Consider the following 16,598-nt stretch of genomic DNA (forward strand, 5'->3'; position numbering starts at 1 on the left):
TGAGAATAGAATTGTTAAAATTTCAGTCAACTGGACCCCTCATTGCTATACCCCTCAGCACCTTCAGGGATGGGGACAACATCATTTACAATTTTGGTTGGCCTTTTGGCCATGGAAAGTTTGGCAAAATTTCATTGAAATTGGTTTAAGGGTTTCTGAGAAGGAGGTCAAACATTTTAATTGTTTACAGACACACAACCAGAGATAAAAGGCATTTACAAAAAGTCACTGAAGACTTTGTCTCAGGTGACCTGAACAGAAAAACCTCCAGAACAACTGGTGCTAATACAATATGACGTCCTTCATTTGAAGGGGAGACAAAATACCAATACATCTGATAAGGAGTTGGCATCCTCTACACGGGTATCATAATTATATATATTGTTTCCCTTGTTAAAAAAACAGCAATGCAATCAGCAAGTTTTGTGTTTGGTGACTTAAGAATCTTCCCCAGTAAAATAGAGATCCGGGCCCCCTTGCCTCATAAGTATATAAAAGATTACCTGGGTATGGTTATTTTGTAACTATATAACTGGTGCTAAAACCATTCATTGCAAAGATTAAATCTTATTGTTAAACATTATCACAAATGCATGTACATGCATCATATCAGAACATTTTACTGTGACATACAGACCCAACAAAGCATGAAGAAAAAACCACGGCAAACAAGCAAGGAATAAATGCAGAAAGGGAAAGACAGAGGAGGTAGTTAGGACTAGCAAACAGGATCCAAATGTAGAAAGGGGCATGCAAGGGAGGTAACTAACAATAGTAAGCAAGGACCAGATGTAAAAAGAGGCATGCAAGGGAGGTAACCAACAAAACTGAACAAGGACCAGACGTAGAAAGAGGCATGCAAGGGAGGCAACCAACAAAACTGAACAGGGACCAAATGGTAAAAGAGGCATGCAAGGGAGGTAACCAACAAAAACTGAACAGGGACCAGATGTAGAAAGAGGCAAGTCAAGGAGGTAAGAAGCAAAACTAGCAAGGATCAGATGTAGGGGCTTGCATGGGAGGCAGTAAGGATGCAGCAAGGAGGCATGCAAGGGAGGTACTGAGGAAAGCTCAGCATTAATCAAATGAAGAAAGAATATATGATGGTGAAGATACCAAGCAGGTAAACAAGCATTTATCAAATGTAAGGTGAAGCAGGTGAGGGAGGCGCCGAGGAAGAGATACTACAGAGATGTAAGGCAGGTCAAAAGTGGGCTGAGATAGGGCAGGTAAGGAGAAGGATGGAGAGAAAGGGCAGGTGAGAAGTAGGCGTGAGAGAAAGGGCAGATGAGTATTATTGAGAGAAAGGACAGGTGAGGGGTAGGATATAGAGAAAGGACAAGTGATGAATTGGCTGAAGAGAAACTTCAGAAAGGGCAGGTGAGGAGTAGAATGGAGAGAAAGGACAAGTGAGGAGTATGATGGAGAGAAAGGGCAGGTGAGGAGAAGGATGGAGATATGGCAGATGAGGGGTAGGCTGGAGAGATATGGCAGGTGAGGAGTAGGCTGGAGAGAAAGGACAGGTGAGGAGAAGGATGGAGATAAAGGACAGATGAGAAGACTGGAGAGATATGGCTGGAGAGAAAGGACAGGGGAGGAGTAGGATGGAGAGAAAGGACATGGGGAGGAGTAGGATGGAGAGAAATGACATGGGAGGAGTAGGATAGAGAGAAAGGACAGGGGAGGAGTAGGATAGAGAGAAAGGACATGGGAGGAGTAGGATGGAGAGATAGGGCAGGTTAGGAGTAGAGAGTTAAGTGAAAATTGGGCTGGATAGGTAAGACATGTGAGAAGGCTGGAGCTCACCTTCTTTTGTTACATAAAACACTGTTTCACCTCTGTCAACTCAGGATGACCCAAGTATGAATTTCCATCGACAAGTAGTGTAGGACTCTGGATGAATGTCGGAGACACTTAGTGTATGAGATAGAGCCTGGACAAGCGGAAGGAGGAAAGGACTAAGGGAAGGATGGACATAATGCAATCCTCTCCTCCCATCTTCCTCTGTAGGACAGGTCAGCAAGTGGATAAAATGAAAGGCAGATGATAGAAGAGACAGAAAAGTGGTAAACTTATAAGGCAGTTGTAATATAGGGGAAAGACATGAAAGTGGAAAAGCAAGGGAAGTTCTACAGAGCAGGGGAGGTAGTACAAAGAAGGAATAGGCAATGGGGTAATACAGAGAAGGGATAGGCAAGGGAGGTAATGTAGAGAAGGGATAGGAAAGGGAGGTAATGTAGAGAAGGGATAGGCAAGGGGGTAATATAGAGAAGGGATAGGCAAGGGAGGTTAATATAGAGAAGAGGTAAGCAAGGGAGGTAATGTAGAGAAGAGGTAAGCAAGGGAGGTAATGTAGAGAGGGGATAGGCAAGGAGGTAATACAGAGAAGGGATAGGCAAATGAGGTAATATAGAGAAGGGGTAAGCAAGGGAGGTAATGTAGAGAAGGGATATGCAAGAGAGGTTAATATAGAGAAGGGATAGGCAAGGGAGGGTAATGCAAAGAAGGGGTAAGCAAGGGAGGTAATATAGAGAAGGGATATGCAAGAGAGGTTAATATAGAGAAGGGATAGGCAAGGGGGGTAATGTAGAGATGGGATAGGCAAGGGAGGTAATGTAGAGATGGGATAGGCAAGGGGGGTAATGTAGAGATGGGATAGGCAAGGGGGGTAATGCAAAGAAGGGGTAGGCAAGGGAGGTAATATAGAGAAGGGATAGGCAAGGGGGTAATATAGAGAAGGGATAGGCAAGGGGTAATATAGAGAAGGGATAGGCAAATGAGGTAATATAGAGAAGGGATAGGCAAGGGGGTAATATAGAGAAGGGATAGGCAAGAGTAATATAGAGAAGAGGTAAGCAAGGGAGGTAATACAAAGGGATAGGCAAGGGAGGTTAATATAGAGAAGGGGTAAGCAAGGGAGGTAATACAAAGAAGGGGGGTAACATAGAGAAGGGAAAGGAAAGGGAGGAAATACACAGAAGGGAAAGGAAAGGGAGGTAATACAGAGAAGAGATAGGCAAGGGAGCTTAAACGGAGAAGGGATAAGTAAGGGTGGTAATACAGAGGACTGATAGCAGCTAGGAAATACAGAGAAAGGGTTAGCAAGGAAGAGATATGCAATAAAGGTAATACAGAGAATTATATTGCAGAAAAAGGGACGGGGAAGGGAGGTAATACAGACAAAGGATAAGCATGGAAGGTATAACAGAGAAATGACATGGAAGGTGATACAAAGAAGGGACAGGCAAGGGAGGTAATATAGAAAAGGGACAGGCAAGGGAGGTAATATAGAGATATGAAATTAGAGGAGGCAGGGTTGTAATACAGAGAAGGGGTTAGCATAGAAGGTGATACAAAGAAGGGACAGGCAAGGGAGGTAATATAGAGATATGAAATTAGAGGAGGCAGGGTTGTAATACAGAGAAGGGGTTAGCATAGAAGGTGATACAAAGAAGGGACGGGCAAGGGAGGTAATATAGAGAATTGAAATAAGAGGAGGCAGGGTTGTCATACAGAGGGGGTTAGCATGGAAGGTGATACACAGAAGGGGCGGGCAAGGGAGAACAGGATTGAGATGGAAGACAGGTCAGGCAGGCAACAAGAAAATAACAATAAAGCAAAGAATTGGGTTTTAAGTTGGATACAGGTCAGGCAGGAGGCTGGAGGGGTGTTGAGGTAGCCGGTGAAGGTCATCAGGCAGAAAAGGGCATGGCTGGAGGGGTGTTGAGGGAGCTGGTGAAAGTTTTCAAAATGAAGATGATGTGACTGGAAGGATGTTGATGCAGCTGAAGCAGGTGTGCCAGGCCAATCCAGGACTGCTTTCCCCACACAAAGTCATGCATGACCACACCGGGTAAGGAAAACTCTCCTTACCAGTGGATGTGTTTTGCCTGACATACGGACGATGTTTTCTGCACTGGCAGCTCTGTTCATTGCCTGCTGTATATCTGGGTCACTCAAAAGATTCACACTAACCCTGTTGTATGCTAACTCTACATCAGAGTCATCATAAACTTTTTCTTCTACCATTATCATCTTGTATCTTGAAATCCTACAAAAGATGAAACATCAAAGGTGAAAATAATAACATAATTTTAATTTTTCTATCAGAAACAATCATATCAGAAATTTTAACCAAAACATTATATGATGGTTTTTAATGTCTTTATTTAAGATAAAATCAATTATCATTTGGGAAAATGTTTATAAAATGGTCACATATATATCCAATATAGAGTTGGCAAGGTGTTATACATATGTATTAATTACCTGTCCTGTGATGAAGACGGCACAATCAGCTTGTCACCTGTTGGTGACGACAAGGCTGAAGGTCGGGGAGGCTAGAAAACAAGGCAAATGAAATATGTAATGAAGAGTAAATCAGCAGCCAATAACATATTAATACCTGATAGAAATGAGAGTAGTCATCCACAATGTTGATATCCTGTTTTTATCATCAATTCTAAACCTTCTCTAATAGACAATTGGACGATGAAAAATATGATCCATTAACTTGATTTATCTTTAAGTCTTTGGCTCCTAAAATGGAAAAATATACCCCAAAAAATCCTTAATAACTTGTTCTGTCTCAGTGTCTGGGATCAGCTTGGTACAGCCTCAATCAATCAGAATATCCTCATATAGGATATCATCATTTGGGGAAACAGGTTTGAAAATAATGATAGAGATGAGAAAAGGAGTTGAAACCAGAAAGAAAATATACAAATTAATTATCAATACATTAAATAATCCAATGAATTAAGGTGATACTTGTGTCATAACACATTATATTAAGATGATGTTTATATGAATCCCAAAATCATAATTTTTTTAAAACTCCTAGCTTTTTCTTCAAAAGAATCACATCCCAAGTCATGGAACGGGAATCGCAGACAGGCTACTTCATATGAAATAAAACCCTGATGATTGGCAACTACATTTCATGATCAAGATGTTCTAATGTCACAGCCCTATATCTGACACTTGGATTCAAAGTTGAGAGAAATACAATTTTTAAAATTTTTTGTCCTTATAAAGTCACTAAGCATGATCAGTGTAGAAATGTCCGTTAGATTCTCGAACTAAATAAAAATGTTGGATATGTTTTAGTTAATAAGAGGTTTAATACTAATCTGAACTTCCATTCTGATGAAGCAACAGGGAATTACCCTATGCTAACACTATCTGTTCAGAGCCATTTGATTTTACTATGATTTATCAAAAACAGCATGGCCATTCCTAGGGAAAATTCATATTGAACAAATTCCCATGAAATTTGGTCTTATCTATAAAACTTAAAAAGCCCACAAATTTAAGTTCCATACCTCATTTGGCTTCATGAACCAGAATTCCTAATATGGAGCCTGACAATTTTATTTCGAACATGTGATAAAAAAAACATTACCAGTATGTAGTATAGCTGAGTTAAGATATATATAGGGAATACATAAACATGCAACAAGTACATGCGAGTCATGCTTACAAATGACAACCAAGCAATTTTTACATTCAAGCAATAAGATAACTTGATGGAATGATCAATATTGATTGATCAAAATTTAAAAGAAAATGTATATATAAAAAGCAACAAGAAAAAAAAATATTAAAATAAAATAAAAAAAATAAAAAAATAAAAAATGAAATTAATATTTGGAAAGAGTTAGTTATACTTGAAATATGTGTACATTCTATTGTACATATTTGTACCTGTAAATATATATAACCTGAATGTTACGGAGAAAATAAGTCTATTCTTTTATTCTTTCATTTCTCTATTTCTGGAGTATACGATAGAGCTGAAGTTTTTGATTTCTGGTGAGAAGAGAAATCAACATATTCCAGTCTCTATAAAACCCACTGACTGGTTAATTCCATGAATATGACAGATGAGAACTGTGTGCCTCGAAATTGACCTTGACCTCTGGCTACTAGTCCCCAAATAATGAGTACCTATATAATGACATAATTTTAACTAACTTTACATGAAACTTTTCTAAAATTTGGAGCCATAGATAGTATAGACAATTATGTTAAGTCCTGACACAGTGTTGGTAAAAGTTGCTATGATCTTGTCTTGTGACATTTTAAGCGAAAACTTTTAAAGTTCCTCCACATTCTATGTATAATAATTACAATGATGAGTTTTGAGAAAGAATGAGAGCAATGCAAAGTATGATTCAATATCGTCCACAGTTAGACATTGTGATTCCAGTATCCACCATCCTACATTTTCATTTACTTAGGGTGTTGGATCTCTTCCTTTGTATCTCCCTGATAAAAATGGTAGGTGTAAGAGAAAGCCCCTATATATTGATGAGATAGACCCAGTCTGATATCCCCTGTATATTGATGAGATAGACCCAGTCTGATAACCCCTGTATATTGATGAGATAGACCCAGTCTGATATCCCCTGTATATTGTTGAGACAGACCCAGTCTGATATCCCCTGTATATTGTTTAGACAGACCCAGTCTGATATCCCCCGTATATTGATGAGATAGACCCAGTCTGATATCCCCGGTATATTGTTGAGATAGACCCAGTCTGATAACCCCTGTATATTAATGAGATAGACCCAGTCTGATATCCCCTGTATATTGTTGAGATAGACCCAGTCTGATATCCCCTGTATATTGTTGAGGCTAACCAGTCTGATATCCCCTGTATATTGATGAGACAGACCCAGTCTGATATCCCCTGTATATTGATGAGATAGACCCAGTCTGATATCCCCGGTATATTGTTGAGATAGACCCAGTCTGATATCCCCTGTATATTGATGAGACTGACCCAGTCTGATATCCCCTGTATATTGATGAGACAGACCCAGTCTATTATCCCCTGTATATTGATGAGACTGACCCAGTCTGATATCCCCTGTATATTGTTGAGACAGACCTAGTCTGATATCCCCTGTATATTGTTTAGACTGACCCAGTCTGATATCCCCTGTATATTGTTTAGACTGACCCAGTCTGATATCCCCTGTATATTAATGAAACTGACCCAGTCTGATATCCCCTGTATATTGTTGAGATAGACCCAGTCTGATATCCCCTGTATATTGATGAGACTGACCCAGTCTGATATCCCCTGTATATTGATGAGACAGACCCAGTCTGATATCCCCTGTATATTGATGAGACTGACCCAGTCTGATATCCCCTGTATATTGTTGAGACAGACCCAGTCTGATATCCCCTGTATATTGTTGAGACAGACCCAGTCTGATATCCCCTGTATATTGTTGAGATAGACCCAGTCTGATATCCCCTGTATATTGTTGAGATAGACCCAGTCTGATAACCCCTGTATATTAATGAGACAGACCCAGTCTGATATCCCCTGTATATTGATGAGACTGACCCAGTCTGATATCCCCTGTATATTGTTGAGATAGATCCAGTCTGATATCCCCTGTATATTAATGAGACAGACCCAGTCTGATATCCCCGGTATATTGTTGAGATAGATCCAGTCTGATATCCCCTGTATATTAATGAGACTGACCCAGTCTGATATCCCTTGTATATTGTTTAGACTGACCCAGTCTGATATCCCCTGTATATTAATGAGACTGACCCAGTCTGATATCCCCTGTATATTGTTGAGATAGATCCAGTCTGATATCCCCTGTATATTAATGAGACAGACCCAGTCTGATATCCCCTGTATATTGATGAGACTGACCCAGTCTGATATCCCCTGTATATTGTTGAGATAGATCCAGTCTGATATCCCTGTATATTGTTTAGATAGACCCAGTCTGATATCCCCTGTATATTAATGAGACTGACCCAGTCTGATATCCCTTGTATATTTTTTAGACTGACCCAGTCTGATATCCCCTGTATATTGATGAGACTGACCCAGTCTGATATCCCCCTGTATATTTATGAGACAGACCCAGTCTGATATCCCCTGTATATTAATGAGACAGACCCAGTCTGATATCCCCTGTATATTGTTGAGGTAGACCCAGTCTGATAACCCCTGTATATTAATGAGATAGACCCATTCTGATATCCCCTGTATATTGTTGAGACTGACCCAGTCTGATATCCCCTGTATATTAATGAGATAGACCCAGTCTGACATCCCATGTTTATTAATGAGACAGACCCAGTCTGATATCCCCGGTATATTGTTGAGACTGACCCAGTCTGATATCCCCTGTATATTAATGAGATAGACCCAGTCTGATATCCCCTTGATATTGTTGAGATAGACCCAGTCTGACATCCCCTGTATATTGTTGAGACAGACCCAGTCTGATATCCCCGGTATATTGTTGAGATAGACCCAGTCTGATAACCCCTGTATATTAATGAGATAGACCCAGTCTGATATCCCCTGTATATTGTTGAGACTGACCCAGTCTGATATCCCCCTGTATATTTATGAGACAGACCCAGTCTGATATCCCCTGTATATTAATGAGACAGACCCAGTCTGATATCCCCTGTATATTGTTTAGACTGACCCAGTCTGATATCCCCTGTATATTGATGAGACAGACCCAGTCTGATATCCCCTGTATATTAATGAGACAGACCCAGTCTGATATCCCCTGTATATTGTTGAGATAGACCCAGTCTGATAACCCCTGTATATTAATGAGATAGACCCAGTCTGATATCCCCTGTATATTGTTGAGACTGACCCAGTCTGATATCCCCTGTATATTAATGAGATAGACCCAGTCTGACATCCCATGTTTATTAATGAGACAGACCCAGTCTGATATCCCCTGTATATTGTTGAGACTGACCCAGTCTGATATCCCCTGTATATTAATGAGATAGACCCAGTCTGATATCCCCTTGATATTGTTGAGATAGACCCAGTCTGACATCCCCTGTATATTGTTGAGACAGACCCAGTCTGATATCCCCGGTATATTGTTGAGATAGACCCAGTCTGATATCCCCTGTATATTGATGAGACAGACCCAGTCTGATATCCCCTGTATATTAATGAGACTGACCCAGTCTGATATCCCCTGTATATTTATGAGACAGTTTCTGTTTTGTGAGCATGTATTAGGATATAACTTACACGCATTGTTTTCAGAGGCTGGCCTATTACAGTAGAGGGGCGATTGCGGGAAGTCATTTTTGGGGTGGACGGAGATTTCACACTTTTTGTCTTCATATTAGCAGGTTCATCCTCCTGGAACAAGCAAATTATGATGAAGCGCGCATGCTTATAAATGCTTGTGACTTGACAATATGTTTAAATGCTTCTCATTTTCTGCATTTACCACATCCTCTTAGGACACATCTGGCAGCAAACACGATCCCATTGTTAGTGTGTCATACAGATACACGATGCCATAAAGTGACACAATCATTGCAGCATTTGAAGTTAAACCAATACACCTACATTCTCCTGTTACAATACCTTCTGTACAGTATGTAAAATGGCAAGGTGCATTCTCTTTTATACCAAAAAGCTTTGATTTTATATATTTAAAAAAAAAAAAAATGAAAAAGAACAAAAGAGACTGATCCCCATGGAGACCAGCTTGTTAATGTATTATAACCTGTCTTAGTGTCTTACACAGCATATGTATTGGAAATTACATAACACTCATCAGTATTTCATACCATGGCCATTTTGTCATACTTTTCTAGTTGTAAAGAAACATTGTATCCCCTTGTATGTCTAGTGCCCCTATTTTAGTAAACTTTGTGCCTTATGAAGGTCAAAGGTCAAAATATGCTACTTTTGGTATAAGACAATTTCACTAAAAGACACCTGTCACAAACAAGTCTTGAAAAATTTGTGAAAAATAGTTAAGGTGATGGCTCCAAAAACTATCGATTTATGGAGAAAATAATGGACAATGAGAGTACCATACCTCCTTTTATTTTCAAATTGTTGGTTTATAGATTATAGTTATTTTGTACCTTCATCCTTGGATTTCCTGTAAACAAAAAACAACATGCTGCCTACTTATCAACATATCTCTTTCATAACATTCTTTTGCTGAACAATTATTGTGACCTTTGACCTTAATACTGCACTGACATTGATTGGCAATGGTAAATACAGATGGAATAACCAAATATCCTCAAATCTATGAAGAATCGTTCTCCATAAACAATTTTGAGCTACTCTTGTATCCAAAGCATGGCCCATCATCTAACCATATACATGTTATTATTTATACTAATACTCTTTATTTACATCAATTGATTGGGCAAGGGTGATTATGTTTGGGACAAGAAATCTTTGACCTAAAGCCAAAACTAATGCTACCTTAACTCTGAAGAAAATGTAATACCTCAGAAACTATAATATTTTATACATGTGATGTTTTTGTGTTAACTATTTTATTACCAATGACAAGTCTGTTAAAGATGCTATTAAATATAATTAGATAAATAATTGGTGTTACATTCTAAGTGACAGAGATGAGTGGATCCTCCTGAGCCCAACATTAACAAGATTTGTAGTGTTACATGGTTTATTATGTTTGTAAGTCAAACCTGTGCTAAAGACCACCAAAATTTATGATCCAAACTATGATAGGCCACCTCTACAATATTATCACCTGTATGACGGATCACCTCTACAATATTATCACCTGTATGACGGATCACCTCCACAATATTATCACCTGTATGATGGGTCACCTCTACAATATTATCACCTGTATGACGGATCACCTCCACAATATTATCACCTGTATGACGGATCACCTCTACAATATTATCACCTGTATGACGGATCACCTCCACAATATTATCACCTGTATAACGGATCACCTCTACAATATTATCACCTGTATGACGGGTCACCTCTACAATATTATCACCTGTATGATGGGTCACCCCTACAATATTATCACCTGTATGACGGGTCACCTCTACAATATCATCACCTGTATGACGGATCACCCCTACAATATTATCACCTGTATGACAGATCACCTCTACAATATTATCACCTGTATGAAGGATCACCTCTACAATATTATCACCTGTATGATGGGTCACCCCTACAATATTATCACCTGTATGACGGGTCACCTCTACAATATCATCACCTGTATGACGGATCACCTCTACAATATCATCACCTGTATGACGGATCACCTCTACAATATTATCACCTGTATGATGGGTCACCTCTACAATATTATCACCTGTATGACGGATCACCTCTACAATATCATCACCTGTATGATGGGTCACCCCTACAATATTATCACCTGTATGACGGGTCATACCCCTACAATATTATCACCTGTATGATGGATCACCTCTACAATATGACCACCTGTATGATGGGTCACCCCTACAATATTATCACCTGTATGATGGGTCACCTCTACAATATTATCACCTGTATGATGGATCACCTCTACAATATTATCACCTGTATGATGGGTCACCTCTACAATATTATCACCTGTATGATGGGTCACCCCTACAATATGATCACCTGTATGACAGATCAACTCTACAATATTATCACCTGTATGATGGGTCACCCCTACAATATTATCACCTGTATGACGGGTCACCTGACCAATATTATCACCTGTATGATGGGTCACCCCTACAATATTATCACCTGTATGATGGGTCACCCCTACAATATTATCACCTGTATGACGGGTCATACCCCTACAATATTATCACCTGTATGACGGGTCATACCCCTACAATATTATCACCTGTATGACGGGTCATACCCCTACAATATTATCACCTGTATGATGGGTCACCTCTACAATATTATCACCTGTATGATGGGTCACCTCTACAATATTATCACCTGTATGACGGGTCACCTCACCAATATTATCACCTGTATGACAGATCATCTCTACAATATTATCACCTGTATGACAAGTCACCTCTACAATATTATCACCTGTATGACAGATCACCTCTACAATATTATCACCTGTATGATGGGTCAACTCTACAATATTATCACCTGTATGACGGGTCACCTCACCAATATTATCACCTGTATGATGGGTCACCTCTACAATATTTTCACCTGTATGACAGATCATCTCTACAATGGTCCTTAGGACAGGTTTGACTGTGTATAATGATGAACTGTTTCATGTGACAAGCTGAGTTTCATAAAAGGTCCCTAAGACAGGTTTGACTATGCATGATAAATTTGAAGCATGGTTAGCTTTGACCTGAAGAACAATATTTCCATATAATCTTTGTAAAGGCAGGCAGATCTTTGTTGGAAATGCCACAGTGCATATGAAAGCTAAATAGTTGCAAAAAAAAAAAAAAAATCATAATAATAAACATAAATAAATCAACTAAAAATTTTGATCACAATAATTCCATCAAGTGGCACTAACTGGCATCTGCTCCAAAGCCCACACTTAGTTCTGTCTGGGTATGCTAGGATAGGGCTGGAGCTGACTTGTGTAGGAAACTGACTGTCAGACTTAGAAACTACTAGAAAATACTTAAACCACACAGGGTCGGGGAACATCATCAGAAATCTAATCAAATATGAACGGGACAGACTATGAACATAAAATTTCTGTAAGTATAATTAATAGTTCCTTACATGTCAGCTCCAAGTAGTCACCGAAACCAGTTAATATACTGGGATGGCAGGGGAGGTGATTAGGCAATGTGGGTGTTCACAGGGACACACAACATATATAGCCAACATATAGCTCAGGAAACCTTCTAGTGAACCTTCAACCACAGTCTAGTACAACAAAACTAGTTTGGAAAAGGAAATACTATTTCATTGGAACATTTTTTTTAATTAATTTTCCAGAAAATGTGTAAGTATTTCACTAGAGTGTTACCCTAAAATTCCCAACATACAGGGACAAGACCATTGATGAGTTAAATACTCATTAATATATATATTAAGATGAATTATTAATTAACATAATCTTAAGATTCACCTCCAGCAACGTTCTGTACGGTGGTAACGGTTCCTGGACATCAAATATAAAGATCTTATAACATGTTATATATAGTATCATACCAAACAAGGATATTTAGTATATAAAAGGCCCAAGTGTCCTGTATTGCTCACCTGTTATCTTCGGATGTTGACAAAATCTATTATTAGTAAAGTTAGGAAAGTGACTTAACAGGAGGATTTGTTTTTCTTGTATCTTATTGGTTTTTCATTAACATAATCCTTTATACCTGCTATCTCCAGGGCAAAAACAAGACATCTAAGTCACAATGGATCACTAAATACACAAATGACACCGTGTGACCTTACGGGTCAATTGGAATGACATAATTCATTAAAATACATTCATCAAATCAATAAATTGGTACTAGACTGACAGATGATGTGTCAAAACATTAGTAACCATGCAGAACGGCCAAGGTGTATAATGGTGAAACAACGAACCTAGCTGATAAAGTTTTATCAACATAACACTGAACCTATTAGTAGAACACTACAAAAATATACAGAATACTGAAAGTAATATGTGATTGTCCATAAACAAAAACCTGCTGTGACATCCTTGGTAATCATATGACTACACTATACTCTATATGTCAGCATGTTAATTTGAAATTGAGATATTGTCACATATATTTTACAAACCAAACAAAATTTCTATATCTCCATGTACAGTATTAAAAAAACACCACTATATCATTCAAACTACCAAGGACAACCAATAGACAAGAGGTAGGGCTATAGTCTGCCCAAAGGTATAGAGGAACAACACCACACTACAAACACCCATCATCACATGTATCTACACAATATATATGTTACATGCTGTACCTACCTTCTTTAGATCAGCCATTTTATTCTTTATACCTGTGTAAGCTCTCTTGCCCTGTGACTTGACCTACAAACAGAAAACAGGAGATTGAAACAAATCCACTGTTAGATATCCCTGGGATGTGACAGAACACTGAACTTGGGTGGGTGGGGGAATGGTTGCACTATAATGTCTCAATCTTGGAGGAGGTAGTGCATATAAGTTGAGTAGGTGTGAGGCATAACTTTCATAATCTTAAGGGAATGCAGTGATTAGATATTAATGAGCAAAAGCTGAGGTTGGGGATACATTCATTACCTCACAACAACCCTGGACCGACAGGTTATCCAGCGGAATGTCAATTCCTAATCTCCAATATCTAGGATAGTAACGACTGTCAGGATCTTTATAGAATGGTCAGTTATTAAAGATATTACCATGGTAACCGATTCCTTTGACATAAATAACAACCACTGATAGTTACAGCTGTATACAAGTATACATCTACCATCTGATATTTCTTCTGAAGCTTGACAATATCAGCTACATTGGTACATCTGTATGAAATGGTCAATTGTATAATGATTTTTATTATCACAATATAATCTACATGCCATTAACAGAACATTTACTACATGTATATCATACAGAATATACATTGGTATCATCATACAGAACATTTACTACCATCACACAGAACATTTACTACCATCACACAGAACATTAACTACCATCACACAGAATATTTACTACCATCACACAGAACATTTACTACCATCACACAGAATATTTACTACCATCATACAGAACATTTACTACTATCATACAGAATATTTACTACCATCATACAGAACATTTACTACCATCATACAGAACATTTACTACTAGAATGCAGAACATTTACTACTATTATACTGAATATTTACTACCAAAATCACAGAGAACATTTACTACCATCACAGAGAACATTGGTAGCGTCATACAGAACATTTACTACTATTATACAAAACATTTACTACCATCACAGAGAATAATCACTACCATCACAGAGAACACTGGTAGCGTCATACAGAATATTTACTACTATCGTACAGAGGATACTGTAAAAGCATAAAATTTCGTTAATTGCGTGGTTTTTGAAAACCCATGAAACAAAATCCTGACAAAATTTTGACCACACAAAATAAAATCTAAACGACTATATATGCAATAAATTAAGGACTTAAATTTGAACATCTGTGGTATGTACACATGGTGAAGACATATAGACCATTATTTGAAACAATACATTTCATTGGCTATCAGTATGTTAACACCTGTCATTGATTATTAAAATCCCTGAATGGACACAATTAATCCATTTAAAGGTGTCTGTAATACCAGCCTGTCTGAAGCCATCTATAAAGCTACATGATGTTAGTCACGCATCAGTTCATTAATAGATTAGATAGCCCTAAGTTTCATATGAATTGTTTAAACGAATTGACTAAGTTTTTCACTCAATTTCAAAGGTCTGCCCAAGGTTTTGTCAGCATTTAATCTTCCTAAGACTTGTGATTCTGTCCTCAGTATTAAATTTTACTCTATTTTGATATTTGTCTCGCATACATGATGGTATGTACTGTAGTTTCAAAGATTCTACTTGTCAAAGTTACTGTCAGGGTAATTGTATGAAGTGAGCATAATCTAACCGTATCATGTAAATTGTGTATAACTGTCAAGCGTGACGATTTGATTGACCCCTAGCTCACTCCACCTGTGCATATTTACCTGTGTTTTGTTGCAATGCTTTTCACTCACTTAATTTTACCTACCAGACACCCAATTTAATATATTATACACATGTAGTACACATCTATTTTAAAACCTAACCCCACAAAATACGAAATACTGAATCCATGAAATATAATCCAAACAAAATTTGTTAATAGACATAAACTACGAAATTAACCCCAACAAAATTCAATGCTTTTACAGTACTTCCATTACACAGAATATTTACTATACCCTCACACAGAATTCTGACAAACATTTTATAAAAGTCTTTACTACCTACATACAGAACATTTACCAAAATCACAGATTATTTGTCACTAGCTTATACAACAAGTGTTAAATTTACACATATTACAACATGAAACAGGTGCACACATTTATGAATTAACTAATAACGAGTTTGTCTGGCATAAAATATTATTATAGTAAGTACATGTACATGTATAAACTGGCATATGTGACACTGATTATAAGGAGTCTGACTGATAAATTACCATTCCAAAGAAGAGTTTGATAGAAACCACTTTGACACCAAAAACATATACCTGGCACCTATGTAATACAAAAGCATTTAACATACTAGACAGATGATGAAAACGACAAAGTTTCTGACAAAGACGTCACCATGTTGACAATGAGTCTGACAAGACATTACGCTGATGACAACAACTCAGTCTGAAAAACACTTTTGAGTCAAAAGATTGACTGACAGAGATGTGATATGTCTTATTCAAGAGTTTGATTGGCTTTGATATACATGTATCAAGATACTAGTGATAAATATTGTGATTTTTTATTGTTTTAAACACTGTAATTTTAACCCTATTATTACAGATTATCTATATCTAACCAAAACATGCTCCAAATTAGTAGTCAGTGAGGACATGCTGGTATAGGATCCCACACTTGTAACAGGAATGTGTTATGCAAAATATGACAAAACCAAGTAATATTACAGTAATGTTACAGTGGTATACTAAATATCTCATCCTTCTGTAGCAATACAGCAACATTAGTATCAATATATCCTGTTAATATATCCGACATTTTTCTGTTGGCTTGTGTCTAGGTGAATGTCAT

General features: G+C 37.9%; 1 protein-coding gene across 8 annotated transcripts in view; it reads right to left on the bottom strand.

Annotated features, from left to right (window-relative positions):
- The window catches only part of LOC117320926 (DENN domain-containing protein 1B-like), a 40,348-nt gene that overhangs the window by 5,062 nt on the left and 18,688 nt on the right, over positions 1–16,598 (bottom strand). For 3 of the 8 annotated variants that reach the window (XM_033875416.1, XM_033875422.1, XM_033875408.1), the window contains 4 exons: positions 13,767–13,829; positions 9,059–9,172; positions 4,270–4,340; positions 3,874–4,051 (listed from right to left, as the gene is read on the bottom strand). In XM_033875416.1, the coding sequence (XP_033731307.1) occupies positions 3,874–4,051; positions 4,270–4,340; positions 9,059–9,172; positions 13,767–13,829 (426 nt within the window). Of the gene's footprint in view, positions 1–3,873; positions 4,052–4,269; positions 4,341–9,058; positions 9,173–12,911; positions 12,945–13,766; positions 13,830–16,598 lie in introns of all 8 variants that reach the window. The other 5 variants (XM_033875442.1, XM_033875428.1, XM_033875452.1 and 2 more) reach the window with 3 other exon arrangements.

This window comes from Pecten maximus, chromosome 2 (genome assembly GCF_902652985.1).
Source record: "Pecten maximus chromosome 2, xPecMax1.1, whole genome shotgun sequence".
Taxonomy (NCBI): domain Eukaryota; kingdom Metazoa; phylum Mollusca; class Bivalvia; order Pectinida; family Pectinidae; genus Pecten; species Pecten maximus.